This window comes from Colletes latitarsis, chromosome 13 (assembly GCF_051014445.1).
Source record: "Colletes latitarsis isolate SP2378_abdomen chromosome 13, iyColLati1, whole genome shotgun sequence".
NCBI classification, from domain to species: domain Eukaryota; kingdom Metazoa; phylum Arthropoda; class Insecta; order Hymenoptera; family Colletidae; genus Colletes; species Colletes latitarsis.
This window is the reverse complement of record NC_135146.1, coordinates 14,907,463-14,922,836: the sequence shown is the minus strand read 5'-3', so window position 1 is coordinate 14,922,836 and position 15,374 is coordinate 14,907,463. Positions and strand designations below refer to the sequence as shown.

The 15,374-nt window shown below is 32.9% G+C and overlaps 1 protein-coding gene across 2 annotated transcripts; it reads left to right on the top strand.

The window, feature by feature from the left end:
- The first annotated feature begins 5,423 nt into the window (after positions 1 to 5,423).
- On the top strand, positions 5,424 to 15,141 carry LOC143349367 (E3 ubiquitin-protein ligase AMFR). 2 transcript variants are annotated; one of them, XM_076780566.1, is made up of 8 exons: positions 5,424 to 5,844; positions 7,061 to 7,342; positions 9,720 to 9,977; positions 11,445 to 11,600; positions 11,720 to 12,042; positions 12,120 to 12,507; positions 12,584 to 12,810; positions 12,992 to 15,141. In XM_076780566.1, exons 2-8 carry the CDS (start codon positions 7,088 to 7,090, stop codon positions 13,161 to 13,163), a joined length of 1,779 nt encoding a protein of 592 aa, XP_076636681.1. In that variant the 5' UTR covers positions 5,424 to 5,844; positions 7,061 to 7,087; the 3' UTR covers positions 13,164 to 15,141. The 2 variants fall into 2 exon arrangements, with proteins under 2 accessions (XP_076636681.1, XP_076636680.1); XM_076780565.1 differs by having other exon boundaries at positions 5,425 to 5,844; positions 12,584 to 12,834.
- The last annotated feature ends 233 nt before the right edge of the window (positions 15,142 to 15,374 follow it).

Sequence of the window (15,374 nt, the reverse complement as noted above, 5' to 3'; positions counted from 1 at the left end):
TTTCAATGTTTTCAGTTTCATTTTTGAAAAATTCACAGAGTTTTCGTTGGATCCGCGGGACGAGAAAGTAACACGTGCACTTGGAAAAAGAGCAACGAAAGCTTCCAATTGACAAATCAAAACACGTTTTAACCGCATGGCAAACTGAAGGTTGCTTGTAATAAAGTTTATAAAGGAAGGGGTCAGTTAGTCGATAACCCCGTAGAATGTCCATCCTATCGATTGTCCGAACGTTTTCCAACACAGCGCCTAAATAAGCTTGCTTGCACCTTTAATCATAGAAATAATAAGCAACGTAACTATTTTATACGTCCATCGAATGAAAAATTGAAATTAATTTCAATTACAAGATAAAAATATATTTTATTTTCTATCTGCGATATTGACCTACATTTCTAACTAAATATTCCAACGAACAGACAAATCTTTTGAAAGAGAAAACGTGAATTATTGTCAGAATATAATTGTAATATCACACTCGACGTGTTTCCATATCGAGTACCGTAGTAGTATTTACTTGTGAATCTTTATCTTAAATAGGAGGTGCCGGCAAGTATCTGCTAGAGATTAATTTGATCTCATAGAAAGTTTAATTAATACACCTGCCGCATTGCATCGTTATTTTTTATTTTAATTTCTTAAAACCAACGATAACACACAGTGATAAGGTTTATCAATTATTAGTCGATACATATCTCTCTAGATTACAAATAATTGATCGCGTTCTAGACGCGTAATCATTAATAATACTCGAGTAAGAAAAACGATAGATCTCAGAAACATTATTTAAACTTACGATTAGTACATATTTGTTACTATAAAATCTATCGATTTCCATCGAAACTCAACACTTTTATCGAATTATCAAATTACTTGCATTATAAATATTATATTAACATTTAGGAATTAAATTATAAAATTCTTGTTTTATCGATTACCAAATAATGCAATTTATAAAAGAAAAATTGTATGTGAAAATTGTTAACCGATCAATTTTCAAATTTCTTTCTGAAGAAGAAGATGATTCAATGCACCGAGATTAACTAGCTCCAGTATGTTTTACATTACAAAGGGGAATAATCTGTGGTAAACAACGATTTATTACTTGTTTACCAACCATTGTTACTTTCAGCCTGGAAGGCAACTTTTTCGATAAAGACTGAGTCAAGGTTGATTCTATTCCCAAGCATTGTTATCTCGAAAGTTGATGACACATATCAGTGCGATAAGAAGATTATGTAAATGATAATACTCCAAGAAAAATACCGTAGATCGAGTACATACTCTTTTTCGCTTTAGGCCTGTTTAAAGCTGTTTTCCAACAGCAACACATTATTTTAAGTTTTACATGACACTGTACAAGAATTTGTTTTGATAACATCGTTAAACAATGACGTACGAAAAATAGCATTTCCGCCACATTTATTGGAAACAGAGCTCGGGAAGAATTATTATTAAAATACAAAATAAATAACAATTCTTTTCTCGTCGATTGATTTTCAAAAAGTACAAGTATCGAGGTTTGTGGATTTTGTTTTACCCGCGTTTGTTAGCCCTTACGAAAATATTAATAATTTAGCCTTGAATGTAGGCTTATTCTAACGCGGCAAACTATGAGTATCGTTCATATTCAGCTCTTGAAAAGGATTTGTAAATTTATTCTAAAACGCAGAAAGTAAAAAAGCAAATACAAAGGTGTCCAGTTTAAGAATAAGAAGACAAATTGGTAAAGAGAAGTAACTATTAGCATTCATCCGTAGTAATGGAAAAAGTCAGATGGACATGCGTGTACTCAGAAAATTTCAATATGAAGATACGCTTGCGTAATGTAACATTGAAAACGAATTGCTGTTTTTGTCACTATTAAGTTCCTTTATTCACGAAAATTATTATTAATCACGTCCTGTTAAACGTCGAACATTTGCAGTGCAATTGCAGAGACAGCGTTACCAGAGTGTATCGTTATGTTTTAATAGTAACAGAAAAAAAATTTCATCATAGTAAATTAAAGACTACATATAATTTACTATAAAAGATAAAGTGGAGTTTGTGTTACTTCAGGTAAACGGATATTTATCTTATCGTGAAGATTGTATAAAATTCCATAAACGTCATTCTCATCGATCAAAACCAAACGTGATTACTTTAAGGTATCGTTTTACTTTATTTTTATTGACACCAGTTTTCATAATTCTAGAAATGCGAGTGCATTAGAAGTTGTTAATAATCTAGAATGGAGAGCCCATATACGTATACAATAACAAAGACTACGCTTCCAACAATTTTTAGGATAACAAAATACAACATTTACCAAGTACACATTTTATCCTATTGAATATTTATCTTATCTGACGCTAATAAACTAGTAGATTGTATATGTAGAAAGAAAGATACGCATTAAGATCCAGTAAGTCTTTATCTAGGAATTAAGTGCACGCATACTTGGTACGTTTTCAAAGATTATTTTCATTACAACAAATGTTATTTTTCATCTTCGTTAAATTTACAAATATTTATTGTAATGAAATATCATTTGGGGAAAGAGCAGAGTGAGCAAAGCGCTACAAGCCCCTTAAAGCTAGCAACATGTTTTGCAGAGATGTATGAGGTACGTTGAAAAATAGTTTCATCGATTAAACTGAGAATAAAGAAATCAAGTGTACAATAAAGAAGTCATAAATATTTTACAGTACACTAATTGTAATTTTTCAAGTGGCACACGTATGTATAATAGATGGCAATTTTAAATAATAGATGTAAGTATTACGCAATGATAAGTGAACATGGCAAGCAATGTAGTTACCATTATCGAAACCAGGATCTTCTCATTACATAAACATTATCAATTTATCGAAAGAAATAAGATCGAATCTTATCTAAAAGTTTTTCATGGGAGTACTTGCAAGAAATGCTAAATGTATTCGTTTTATTTATAACTGTTACTGGCCTATAGTCCAGTTCTGTAAACCCACAAATTACCATGTACGTATTTTATAGAAAAAAACTTATTTTGAATATTCTTCAAGTAGAACATGTATGTATATTTATTTTTATCGTGGTGGAACGGATCTCGATGCAGGCTATTATTTACTTTCCCATTTGTGCATAACTGTATGACACGATGTCGTGCACACTCGATACACTGTCATAATCTATTGTCTTACTATGCTATTATCTTTTGGTGTCGACTACCAGTTTCTATCGAGTCGTCATAATGATAAGATACTGCAATCGAAAATCCGTGGATATGCTTGTTGCGTTAGTTGCGTGTAGTGGTAACACATTTACTGCAACACGCTTCTATAATGAACGATATCTAAGGAATCAACGTTATTATGATATTAATATTATTTGATTGTGATCCCTCGAGTAACCAAATTTTATTTTATATATTCAACTTAGTTTTTTTTTCATAGAATCACACCATTCTACCACCAATGTTTCTTCTGTTATTTCTTGGGAAATAAACTTTTCAAGAATCGATAATCGTCACGAGCTTCACCAATGTCACCTGTTATACTACTTTATCAATTCTTTAATCGTATCGTCTCCGTGTAAAACGTTGTGATTAACATATTTATTACATTTGCAAGGCTGATCACCACCATCTACAATTTCGAGATGAAAATGCAAGCGTCGAGAACGTATATGACAGTAAAATCGAGCGTCTGCTTCTTATATGTGTTACATTGAAACGTGAAAATCACTTATTTTGCGCATGTTTATCGCTGTCACAGAAACGTTAAGGAGAGTTAGTTATATAAGATACGGATATACTGATACATAAGAGTTTAAGGCCACTTGGTGTTATTGGGGCATGCCAGTAATGCGTATAAAGCAAAACTATCGATACGGCCTGGTAAATTTAGTAATTCAGACGAATATTAGTAATCCAGTAAAAAGGACACAAGATTTAGATAAACGTACAATGTAGTATCATCGATGACATTAGACTATATTAATAGCAATTCTGACATTAAATAGTATAAGTAAAAATTGACCATCTCCATCGTTAAACGTGATATTACCGTACTCTTTTCTTCGTTTAGGATACTATGAATTTTTTTGAGACACGGACAAACGACGTTGCATGCATGAATTCGCAAAAGGTAAAGAGGATGAAGATGGACGCAAGTAGATTTCGTTTTGTTACTGCGCAACCAAGGGTCCTTAGGTTATCTTATACCGAGCGAAGCGAGACGATGGAGCTTTATCGTCCAGAGACTCGCTCTGGTTCGCCCAGAATTTTTGTGAAACATACATCAGGAAGACACGAACAGATACGCGTCTCTCTGTCTCATAATTACGTAACATACACTGGGTAAAAAAGTATTCGTATACTTAGCTTTTAGTGCAATAACTTTATACAAATGACAGACAAACAAAAACTATTTCCATTAATAGTCCACTACGTGCAGAGATAACGTGCGAATTAATAATAAAAAGAATATATTACTGCTATTCCAGTAACATTCCTCCGCTCTCCGATGTGACTACATATGTCAATAACCACTTGGGTAAACTCATAATTTAATGAGTTAAGAAAGACTACTCTTTTACTACTTAGCTTTCAAAAAAAATTATTTTTGATTATGGGGATCAATTACCATCATTTTTTGTGAATAGACATACACTCGAAATCCTACCCATTTCGAGAAAAAAATACCATACCGAAAATATAATTTCTGACCAGGAACGTTTGCCTGATCATAACTCCTGAACGGATTGAAGGATTTTAATGTTTCCAACTGCAAATAACGCGCTATTGAAAAAGTTGTTCCTTGACCCCGTAAAATGAGAAAAACCCCATAAAAGTGGTCCAATTTTCAAACGATTACATATATTATAACGATTATAACGACCACTACAGACTGCTACCACCCTCTGCCAGCGTCTACCAGCCTTTGCTGGCCTTTGCTGGCCACTGCTAACCATTGCTGACCACTTCTGATATATCTGGCAACGTATAACGATTATTATTGGCTACTGCCAGCCTCTCCCAGATATATCACAAGTGGTCAGCAGTGGTCAGCAGTGGTCAGCAGAGGCCAGCAGAAACCAGGAGTAGTTTGCAATTCCCGGTGCACCTGAGGCTCCGACTGACATCTCTGGTCTATGGTTACATCGATTATATCAGCTGATGGTAAACTGTTTTCATAAGTAAAATGTTTAATAAACATTTTCCAAAGATAAATATATAGTACTTGGAATAGATAAATGTATTGCAAAATATTATATAAATAAAGTGCAAGTATTCTTTACAATTCCTTTAACATTAGCGAAGAAGTAACTACTTGCCACATCGATGAGAAAAAGGGAATTTAAATTGCGCGGGTAGAACAGATGGACAACTATGGACGCCTGACCTAACTAGTTTCTCCCCACTCCACGACACATATGCAATCGATACTTCTTTATCGACTGTGTAACTTAGTCTTCTCGGTGATCTCGAGCATTGCAGTTGTTGTGATACGTTGTGTCATATTGTGTCGTAATAATATCCCGGATCTCCACATAAAGGAACTATAGTGAGAAAAACCGTCTGCTACCTCGGAATCTGTTAAAATACAATAATTTCATGAGCTCAGTCGTACCTGTGTCATGTAAAATCGTGTAGAATCGTATCTATGCTGTTAGATGGTGGACGATTTCGATCGAGAAAGTCTTACTTTCAATAGCCTTCCGGTGTGTCTGTTCTCGTCCGGTATTCTTACCTTCCTTCTCAGTTTTGTGCAGATATGCGTTAGGTATATTTTAAGCTGTCAGGAGTTTCATCTTGGAAAATATCTTTTCTTTTTTCGATGATGGATTAAGGGTAACGTGTTCGTCAGTCGTTGATTTCAGGTGAGTTCACTTGTTCCGTATCTATAAAGGATTTTTGTATACTAATGCAATATCAAGTGTGGTTGACTATCTGCAACATGTTATTTGGCATGTATAATGATAGTACACAAAAATTTAATATCAATAATCAAACATCGTATGATCAGAGAGTAAAAGACTGAATAAACGATTATGGAGAGAAAGGATGATAAATTAAGAAAAAAGAATGAAAGATAAAACATGTAAAAACGTGAACATACCAAAAATTGTTATTTATCGGAACATCAATTATTGAATAAATTTTACGAAGAACCACTCACTGGAATTTAAAAAACTATGTTTTTTCGGTGTATTATGTTGCACTGAACGCGAATATGTTTTTCCTGTTTGGCGTAAATAATTATATTCAGAGATATGATCGTTTTAAATTCTGTTAAAATTAACCTAAACCTGACACATTCACTGAATTAAATGTGATTCTCTGACAGACAGTGACTACTTTCACATTGTTTTTTCTTTGTTGTTATGTATCTAATAACGTTAATAACGACAATAATGATTTTGAAATAAAAAGAAAGGCTGAATTGGATTGGTTTAATTCTGTTTTTTTTTTTTTTTTAACTCCATTATTTATCACAGATTTAGGTTACTTCGACTATCAATATGTTTGGGTAAAATAACCAATATTTTAATCATTGAATTACAAAAGTATTAACTATAGATTATATACATAACATTTCTTTTGTTTCTATTACTTTGAAGATGGTTCTCTACTACTTTCTGAGAATAACATATTTAATGTTTAACTCTGGTGGACTCGTTATAATAAAAACTATCAAAGTAGTCTAAAAATAATCAATAACAACACTTTATTATTCTAGTAGTACGTGTTAGTTATTTCCAAGCTATTAAAAGAATTTAGTTTGAAGAAGACCAGATGTTTAGAGGATGGGTCATGCATGAATAAATAGTTATTATAAACAAGTTTCAATCCAGCTTTCGATCGGTACATGCAAGAATCTTGATTTATTCCTTATAATGCATGGTAGAATGATCACAGTACCATCGTAACATGTGCAATTTGTATTTTGTAGAATGTGAGAATGAAAAGGAACGAATGAAATTGATACAGGGACAAGTAGTTTAACATTGAAAAGCCCTTCCAGTTTAAATGACTCTTCTCTAAATAAATCATAAATTAGATAAAGATCGAAGAACAATATAAATATATTTTTAGAAGCAAGAGGAAACAACACGCGCGAAGATGCCGATGGAAATTTTGGACCGACTTCCAATCCCAAATCTGCGAGTTTATACGGCCGTCAGTTTCACCGTTCTATCTTGTTCGGTGTTTTATGCTGTACAAATCATCAAAGATCCTGCCTGGAAAAGTAATCACACGTATGTCGAAATCGAGAGCAACGTCATCACCGGTGATGCCGAGTCCGATCCAAGGAATTTCGGAATGCATTTGAAGGAACTACTCGAATGCATGCTCGACGAACCAATTTGCATCTGGGTAAGTAGTACGCGCCGATTTTATTTTTCGAGAGTTTGTGAAAGTATCACGAATTAAAAAAATTAAAAAAGAAATCTGTTACAAAGAAGACATCCCGAACTTAGCCCTAGCGCGATAGCGGCTTTTGGATAAACGATGATGAATTTCACTGAACACGAACAAACAAGTAAACCGATACTACTCAATTGTAAGAGATTAGCAAGTGTGCTTGTGAATTTTTTTTAACAATTTTCCGTTCTCGTTTCTTGCAGAACTATAGGATCTTATAGCTGTCGTAATTATTATTCAGTTATCCGAGTCACGAATTAATATCAGGAACAAAGGCGTCCCTGCTAGCGGGTGTTGATTTGTTCCAGTCAATAACTGTGGCCATTGCATCTCTCGCGTGCCGTAACACGTGCACATTTTGTTTACATCTGGCGACTCGACTCGGTGAACGAACTGTAAACGATCAGGACATTAGAAATTTTCATTCTTTTTTATTTGATCAACGTTTTCTAAAATCAATAAATAATCCAGACAAATACGATTACGACAAATCAATTACTTTATCGATTTTTTATCAGATATGTTGCAGATTTAAAAAATAGAAACAGATAGATGAAACTATATTACGTGTATCGACTCGCGGTTGCAATTTTGATACAATGTGGCAATCTGAACATTGTCGCTTGGTCCGAGTAGTTTTCTGAATTGAGGAAAGGGGGTGGGGGCTGACGATGTATTAATTTTAACCCAGTGCTAGTCAAAGTTGCCTCCCGGGAGTGAAATGCTATCCCCACCAAATTGTCCGCTATTACCACGGTACAAAGGCGCGGCTAAATATAATATATCGCACGTGGTGTCTGCTACCCACTACAGCTAGCCTCATAGTCACTTCTTCAGCATTATATGGTTTCCTTGATGACGAATGTTGTATATTGTAAAAAAGAAAATGACCAGAAAGAAAAGCAGGCACACGAGTGACCCCTAAGTTAGCCAATACAAATTTTTACCATGGTCATGGTCACGGCACCGAAATAGGATCTATGATCGTCTTAATAGGGTTGCTTAACTCTTTGATATACGATTTAATTACAAGTACATTTTCAAATGTATACTATTTCATTCCATATAAATATGCAATGGCCACAAAAAAGCAGTAGAATGTATTATCGTTCAAATGACGTAACAATACAGTAATAAGTGTTATTGTAAATGCAATATAAACTTGGAAAATTGTAACAGCCTTAAACTATTTCAGGTGCACTTACGAACCAAATAAGGGAAAGGATTTTTATCGTGTATAAGAATTTTGTAATGAAAATTATCATACATATTATCAATAAAAACAATGCAAAAAAACCTGTAAACGTTTTCAAAGTGTCACATTATTTTTGTAAATTGGCTATTTGTCGTTTAACTGTACGTAAACATACGGAAAAGTATTTTATTCTGTTACTTTTTAATAACTTCGTATATCTATCAAGAAATTATTACACGTCGAGCTTTGATAATTTTGTACTCGACGAAATATCTGTTGGTTTTCTTAAAAACAAAATTTCACGCGAATAAAATTTATTTTATTTATTTTATATGACGAATTTCGATGCATACTACAACGTTTGCACATCCGAAAATTTTACCAAGAACAAAACAGTCAAAGTGTTTGGTTCAAACTAAAATTAGCTATTCGTTCGACTCGTTTGGCAAACACTAACATTGACAGTGCATTTGTTACCACTTGCTTCCTACTTCTTTTGCCAAATAGAAAGACGCTATTCCGCAGTGAGTTCAAGGCATCTCATAAACAAACGGTACAATGGAAATAAATATTTAAGATTGTAAATAATCTGGGCAGCTCTGTAAAAGTATCGAAATGCATACATTTTACTGGATCTTTGTACCCCTTGATTTATTTACATTCATTAATTAAATAAACACTACCGTGACTCAAATGAGACCGATAAACAAAATTTAAGAGAGGTTTGACATTGATGTCGATGCAACTTTCGGCTATAGACTTATAAATTACATATGTGTACTGACTTTTATAAGTTGTTACGTTCAGTGTAAAACTTTGCCGGCAAAGTTAGGTTTTTAGAATCTGTTATACGAGCCCTTGAATTTAAACTCGTATTTATACATATAATCGGGTTTAAACAGCACGATGAATAAACAGTCCTTTGGTAGTCAGAAGAGGGGGAAAAAATCTATTTTACATATTTCGTAATAATATTTTTATTTAATTGTACAAATTTATTTACACGTATTTTAATCTTATTAGTAAGTACATTAACCCTATTTCGTAAGCGAATGTGTCGAGAGAGCCCTGTTTTAGTAAAAATTTCTCGAAGAATGAACAGCATTGTTAGTTGAATTTTATTGTTGTTTTCAGACTCTGATCAATATGGCGTATTGCGTATTAATCCTTCTGGGCAAATCGATCCAGAAGCTCGTGTTTGGTGAACTTCGAGCATCGGAGAGGCAGCATCTGAAGGACAAGTTTTGGAACTTTGTGTTTCACAAATTCATCTTTCTATTTGGTGTGCTGAATGTTCAGTACATGGACGAAGTTGTCCTTTGGTGGGCATGGTTCACCGCGCTTGGCTTCCTAAGTCTACTCAGTCAACTCTGCAAGGATCGATTCCAATACGTAAGCGACATTACTATACTTTTATTATAACATACGCAACTATCGGAAAGCTGCATTTCAAACAGTGACGTAGGAAATTTAACTTCGACGAGGTTAACGTGTTTTGATACTTTCGCTACGAAAAAGGCGGGAGAAAGTGGCGGGAAATGTTGCACGACTTATAACATATTAATTAAGAAATCGATAAAAACATGAGAAAGTTTTCGATAGAACGTACATAGTTATAGCCGCGAAAATATCTTTTCTAAATGAATTAAGTGCAAATATTTTGATCTACGTATAGATCGAATACGTCGTAAAGCTAACAGATTTAAGAGACGAACGTGCTGGGTTAGAATACGTCTCTTAGGGAACAGTTGCATCGTTTTATCTCATGCATCGCACTACCGGTTATCTTTTATTTACGCGTGATATGTGTCTAAATCAATATGTTGCTCATTTGTTTAGCAAAGTTTTCTACGTTCGCAAATGGGTATAGTTCGAACAGTTGGCACTGCAACGAAATACCAGTAGAATCATCGTAATGCAATTTCGTACAAACGAAAGACTTTAATGTAAAAATTTTTATTTACAGTATTCTCTTCAAATAACTATCGTACGTAGTAGTTGTCAAATGATTAGAGACACGAGGATACACGAGAAAATTTCATTATTTCTATCGGAAAAAAATGACCTTGAGAAAGAATTCTTATTCGATCGTAATATTTATTCTATCATGAGCAACACAGATATTAAGATACGTAAATGGTCAGAAGCCAAACATACGAATAAACAGATTTTAAGTTACCTTGTCGTTTAAGCATAAGAAAATTTTAGTTAACTTTTATTACGAACTTGACAAATTCGTCAGAAATGACGAAAAGAAGTATCGACAAGGAAATACGTAAACGATAAGTAAATCGTCTTCATTGGATGACGAATTCTGTAACACAAAAATACAGAATCTCGTGACTTCGTTATGCAATGAATTCGTGCGAATCCCGTTAGTATAATCGAATAGAGATAACTAGGTTATACCACTCTTCGTTACATGACATTAGTTTTCCTTGGTTTGCTTCGTACAATACCGAACATAATATTTTATGTACGAACATTTATAACTACTAGAAAAATTGTTTGTATCACTTTATTTAGAATGCCTTACAGATCTACGAAAAACAGAACACAATTGATCGAAAATATACGATTGATAAAAATGTATTCTAAAATCATATCCCGATGAAAAAATAGATTCTTTCGATATTTGTTGACTCGTCGAATCCCACGGATATTTCTCTTTAAATAAACGAGCTGTTTAGAAGCAAAACTTTTCCAACTTTCTCAAATTGATTGGTTATTGGATTATAGGAATTGATATTAACAAAACAGTCGTAAAATGCTTCTCTCGATATCCAGCTTGTGCAATCCTGGTCTAAGAGAATATATATAATAATTGTTACTAATAATGGCTTTGTTATCGTTCTTTAGTTGTCCTTTTCACCAACTACACCAGGCTGGAGTCATGCGAAACTTCTTGGACTTCTTACTGCAATTCTAGCATTATCTTCTTTCATGCTGCTACTATGGACAGCTGCAGCTTTCTTCTTCGTTTCATTCAACACATTTGTCTTCACAGCAGCAGAGGTAATATCAATTTTATATTGTGCATTTTTATATGTCAACCGCATTAGTTAATTCAACCATATTTGTATGATACTTTGGAGAAAGATGTAATAATGATATTTTAATTTCCTTGTTAACAGTGCATGCTATTAGGTGTGAGAACAATTCGCGTAATGGTGCGTTACATTATTCACCTGTATGATACGCGAGGAGCTGGAACCCCTTTCCAACGTTCTTGGGACAAGAGAGGTCTTTTAACCTATTATACGGATCTATTGGCAGAGCTAATAATATTGGTTATAAACTTCCTCCATCATGTCCACATGCTACTTTGGAGCAACATCTTTTTGAGCATGGCCTCCCTTGTAATATGCATGCAGCTTAGGTACCTTTTCTACGAAATACAGCGGAAAATTACAAAACACAGAAACTATCTTGCTGTCTTAAATCATATGGAACAGAAGTAAGCATACCTTATAAATTTGTTTAATAGACAATATCTTAGTAGATTTAAATAATCCGTTTGGATATTTATTTCAGTTATCCAATGGCAACGCAAGAGGAACTGGCAGAGAACTCGGACAATTGTGCTATTTGTTGGGAGAAAATGGAAACTGCTAGAAAACTACCATGTAGTCATCTCTTTCATAATTCGTGTTTACAATCCTGGCTAGAGCAAGACACATCTTGTCCCACCTGTAGACTTGCTTTGAACATGCAACCGAATCATCGTGAGAACACGCAAGAACTATCGACGGAACCACAGACACCAGCCAGACGAAACGAAAATCATTTCTTCCATTTCGATGGCTCGAGATACGTTTCTTGGTTACCGAGCTTCTCCGTCGAAGTTTCTCATAATAGATTACGTGGAAACATTTCTACCATCGCGCACAACAACTCCCAAATGGACGCTATGATCAGACAGGTAGGATCTGCTTTAAGTTGACAAACGTGTCTAGAAATTTTTCAAGTTATTAACGTATTATTTGTTATTAAAACAGGTGCAGCAGCTATTTCCACATTTTCCGCGCAACCTGATTGTAGAAGATCTCCGAGTAACGAGATCAGTTGAATGGACCGTTGAGAACATTCTTGATGGAGTGCTGATACCACCTCATCATTTAATCGAAGAACCGCATTCGGAATCCGTCTCTCAGATCCACACGAATACTACTGAGATTAGTGTCTCCTTAAACACCGTTTCAACGCCGCCACCCTCCGACCCAAGGTTTGACATTCCTATTGCTGACAGGTAATTTTGTTTCTTTATTACGTAGATACTTGTACTACTTTACTTTGCCAAAGATACGAAATAATCGTTCGTAGAGCTTTAAAAAACTTGTCTATGAATTTATATGCTGTGTACATGTTTCATACTGTAAATAAAAGTTCATATTGAAAAATTTCAGCGGCGAAGAACCTTCCAGTTTAGGAGGACGATTTTCTAAATCTTCGACCGAGAGAGAGCTAATCCTCCAACGTCGTAAAGAACACATGATACTCGGTGCTAGGAGGAGATACTTCGAGAAACGTCGAAAAAAGCATGAAACTGATCAGCGTGTCTCCAATGCCATCTCTTAAACACAGAGAACTATTGTTAATACAAAGTTTGATTTGTCGTGCTTCGTAGCAGCTATCTTCTTTGAAGTTTATACGACTGATTTTCTTTGGTAACGCGTCCATGGACGTCTACTTATTTTTCATTCTTTCGATTTACAAGTTTTGCTTCTACTTAGTTTTGAGAAAACTACGATTCCTTATCCAGTGTGTTTGTTCCTGAGATATTTTTTAACAATCTTAATTTTTATTATATTTAAGAAAAATCATTTTTAGAGATATAAATTTTCAATTAATTTCTTCTTCAGTTTCTGTAGACATCTTTGCTTGGCATCGTCGAATATTTGCAGTTCTACCTTTATTCGATTTTTAGAAATAGATTTCTCAAAAATTGTATGCTTCTTTTTCTTGAGAAAAATACTTTCCTTAAGAATATACGTTTTTTTATTCTCAAGTAAAAATAAGGACGATGAACTTAAAGTATTAATTGTTTAATTCTTTAGTAATAATAAGGAAAAATTAACTTAAAAGTATTACTTGCTTAATTATTTTTTAATTCTTTATTTATTAAAGTAATCGATAAGTAATATAACGATTTCAAAAATATCGAATTTTGTTTTTAATAAATTTTCCCAAGATACTTCATATTATATTTAAAAAAAAAATATGTCAATGGGAAATTTAATCTTTTCATACTTTAGGGAAATAACTTCTTACTGAAATTACCATTCTTAATTTCAGAAAAAAGTTACTTAGTTAAATTTTTCATTTCATTTTCTTAAGAGAAATATTTTTCTTGAGAATCTTAATCTAATTCCAATTTTAGTGTATTCTTTAGAATTTTTGTTTTCTGTTCGTAAGAAAAATAGTTTTCTTAAGAATAGGAAAAGAAGATTTTAAGATTAATATCGACTGGTTGTGAATTATATACTCATCGGTGGATTAGAGGACTGATAAAGATAAGAATGTATTGTCGAAGGCAACATCTTTTTTCCACATTCTATTTCATATAAGTAAAGAATAAAAACATTTAGCGTTTTTACTAGTGAATGGTTATTATATTTTTTGTTATTAATTTTATTGTAATATTTAATGTTTGATTTTAGATATAAGTAATTGCAAGTAAATATTTAAATTGTTTGAGAAAATAATATTTAAAACACATATGTTTGCAAATAAAATATTATTTATTATGGTATAACAAAGAAAAATTCGTTTCTTTCTTAATAGAACTACAGCATTCATTATAAACTTTAGAAGCATATTTTCTGAGCAGTGTTTTCTTTTCTTTAAAAAGCATTATTTTTAATTGTATCTAAATGTTAATGAAACACAAACCCAGGAAAAGTTTCATATATAAAAAGTACTCGGAGTAGAATATGTGAAATAAATAATTTCTTATTTTTGTTTTCGAATACCCTTTACTATTTTCTGTTAGAAATGTATACAATGAAAAGCACCTAGTACTGCTCACAACGAATAAAAATCTAAAAGAATGAATCATTCAAGTGCCATGAAATCATGTAAATTATGAAATTTTTCGAATAACATGTTAAAAATATTTATATTTGTTGTATTCTGCTGCAAACTGTTCTGTTTCCCAGCTGTTAGGGTACACGACAATAAATTATGCGTCGTTTAAAAGTTTAAAAAATTTTTAATTTGGATATTAAGATGCCTACATTTCTTTTAAAAATTATATTATGTATGTAACGAACAATACGTATCTTTTTATTACTATTAGCATATTTGTAAAAAATGTGTAAAACACTTAGAAAATTACAGCTATTGTAATAAGAACCAAAGTATGTATTGCGCTTTTTAAAATAATTACGTTTTAAAACATGAAAAGTAATTGTGATACATTCGTGTTATTTCACACATAAATTACTCGATTTTCCATGTTTTTTGTTCACTCTAAACACCACGGAAACGTCGAGTTATCTATCATCAACAATTGTCCAAATTATAGTGTAAAAAATAAAAACATTCAATACTTGAACAGTCTAATTATTATTTTACTGCGTTCCTAATAACATTAATGATGCTCAGAAGTTTATAAATATTAGGGTTTATGTATTTACTTGTTCCAAATGTTTCAAAGAAGCGTTTATTTTTGTATTTAGAAATGTGTAAAATATTTCTTATGTTTATATTAATAATAAATCACAATTATAGTAAGCGCATATTTTCCGTACTTTTTATTTATATTCTCTACAACCTTCCCCATTCATT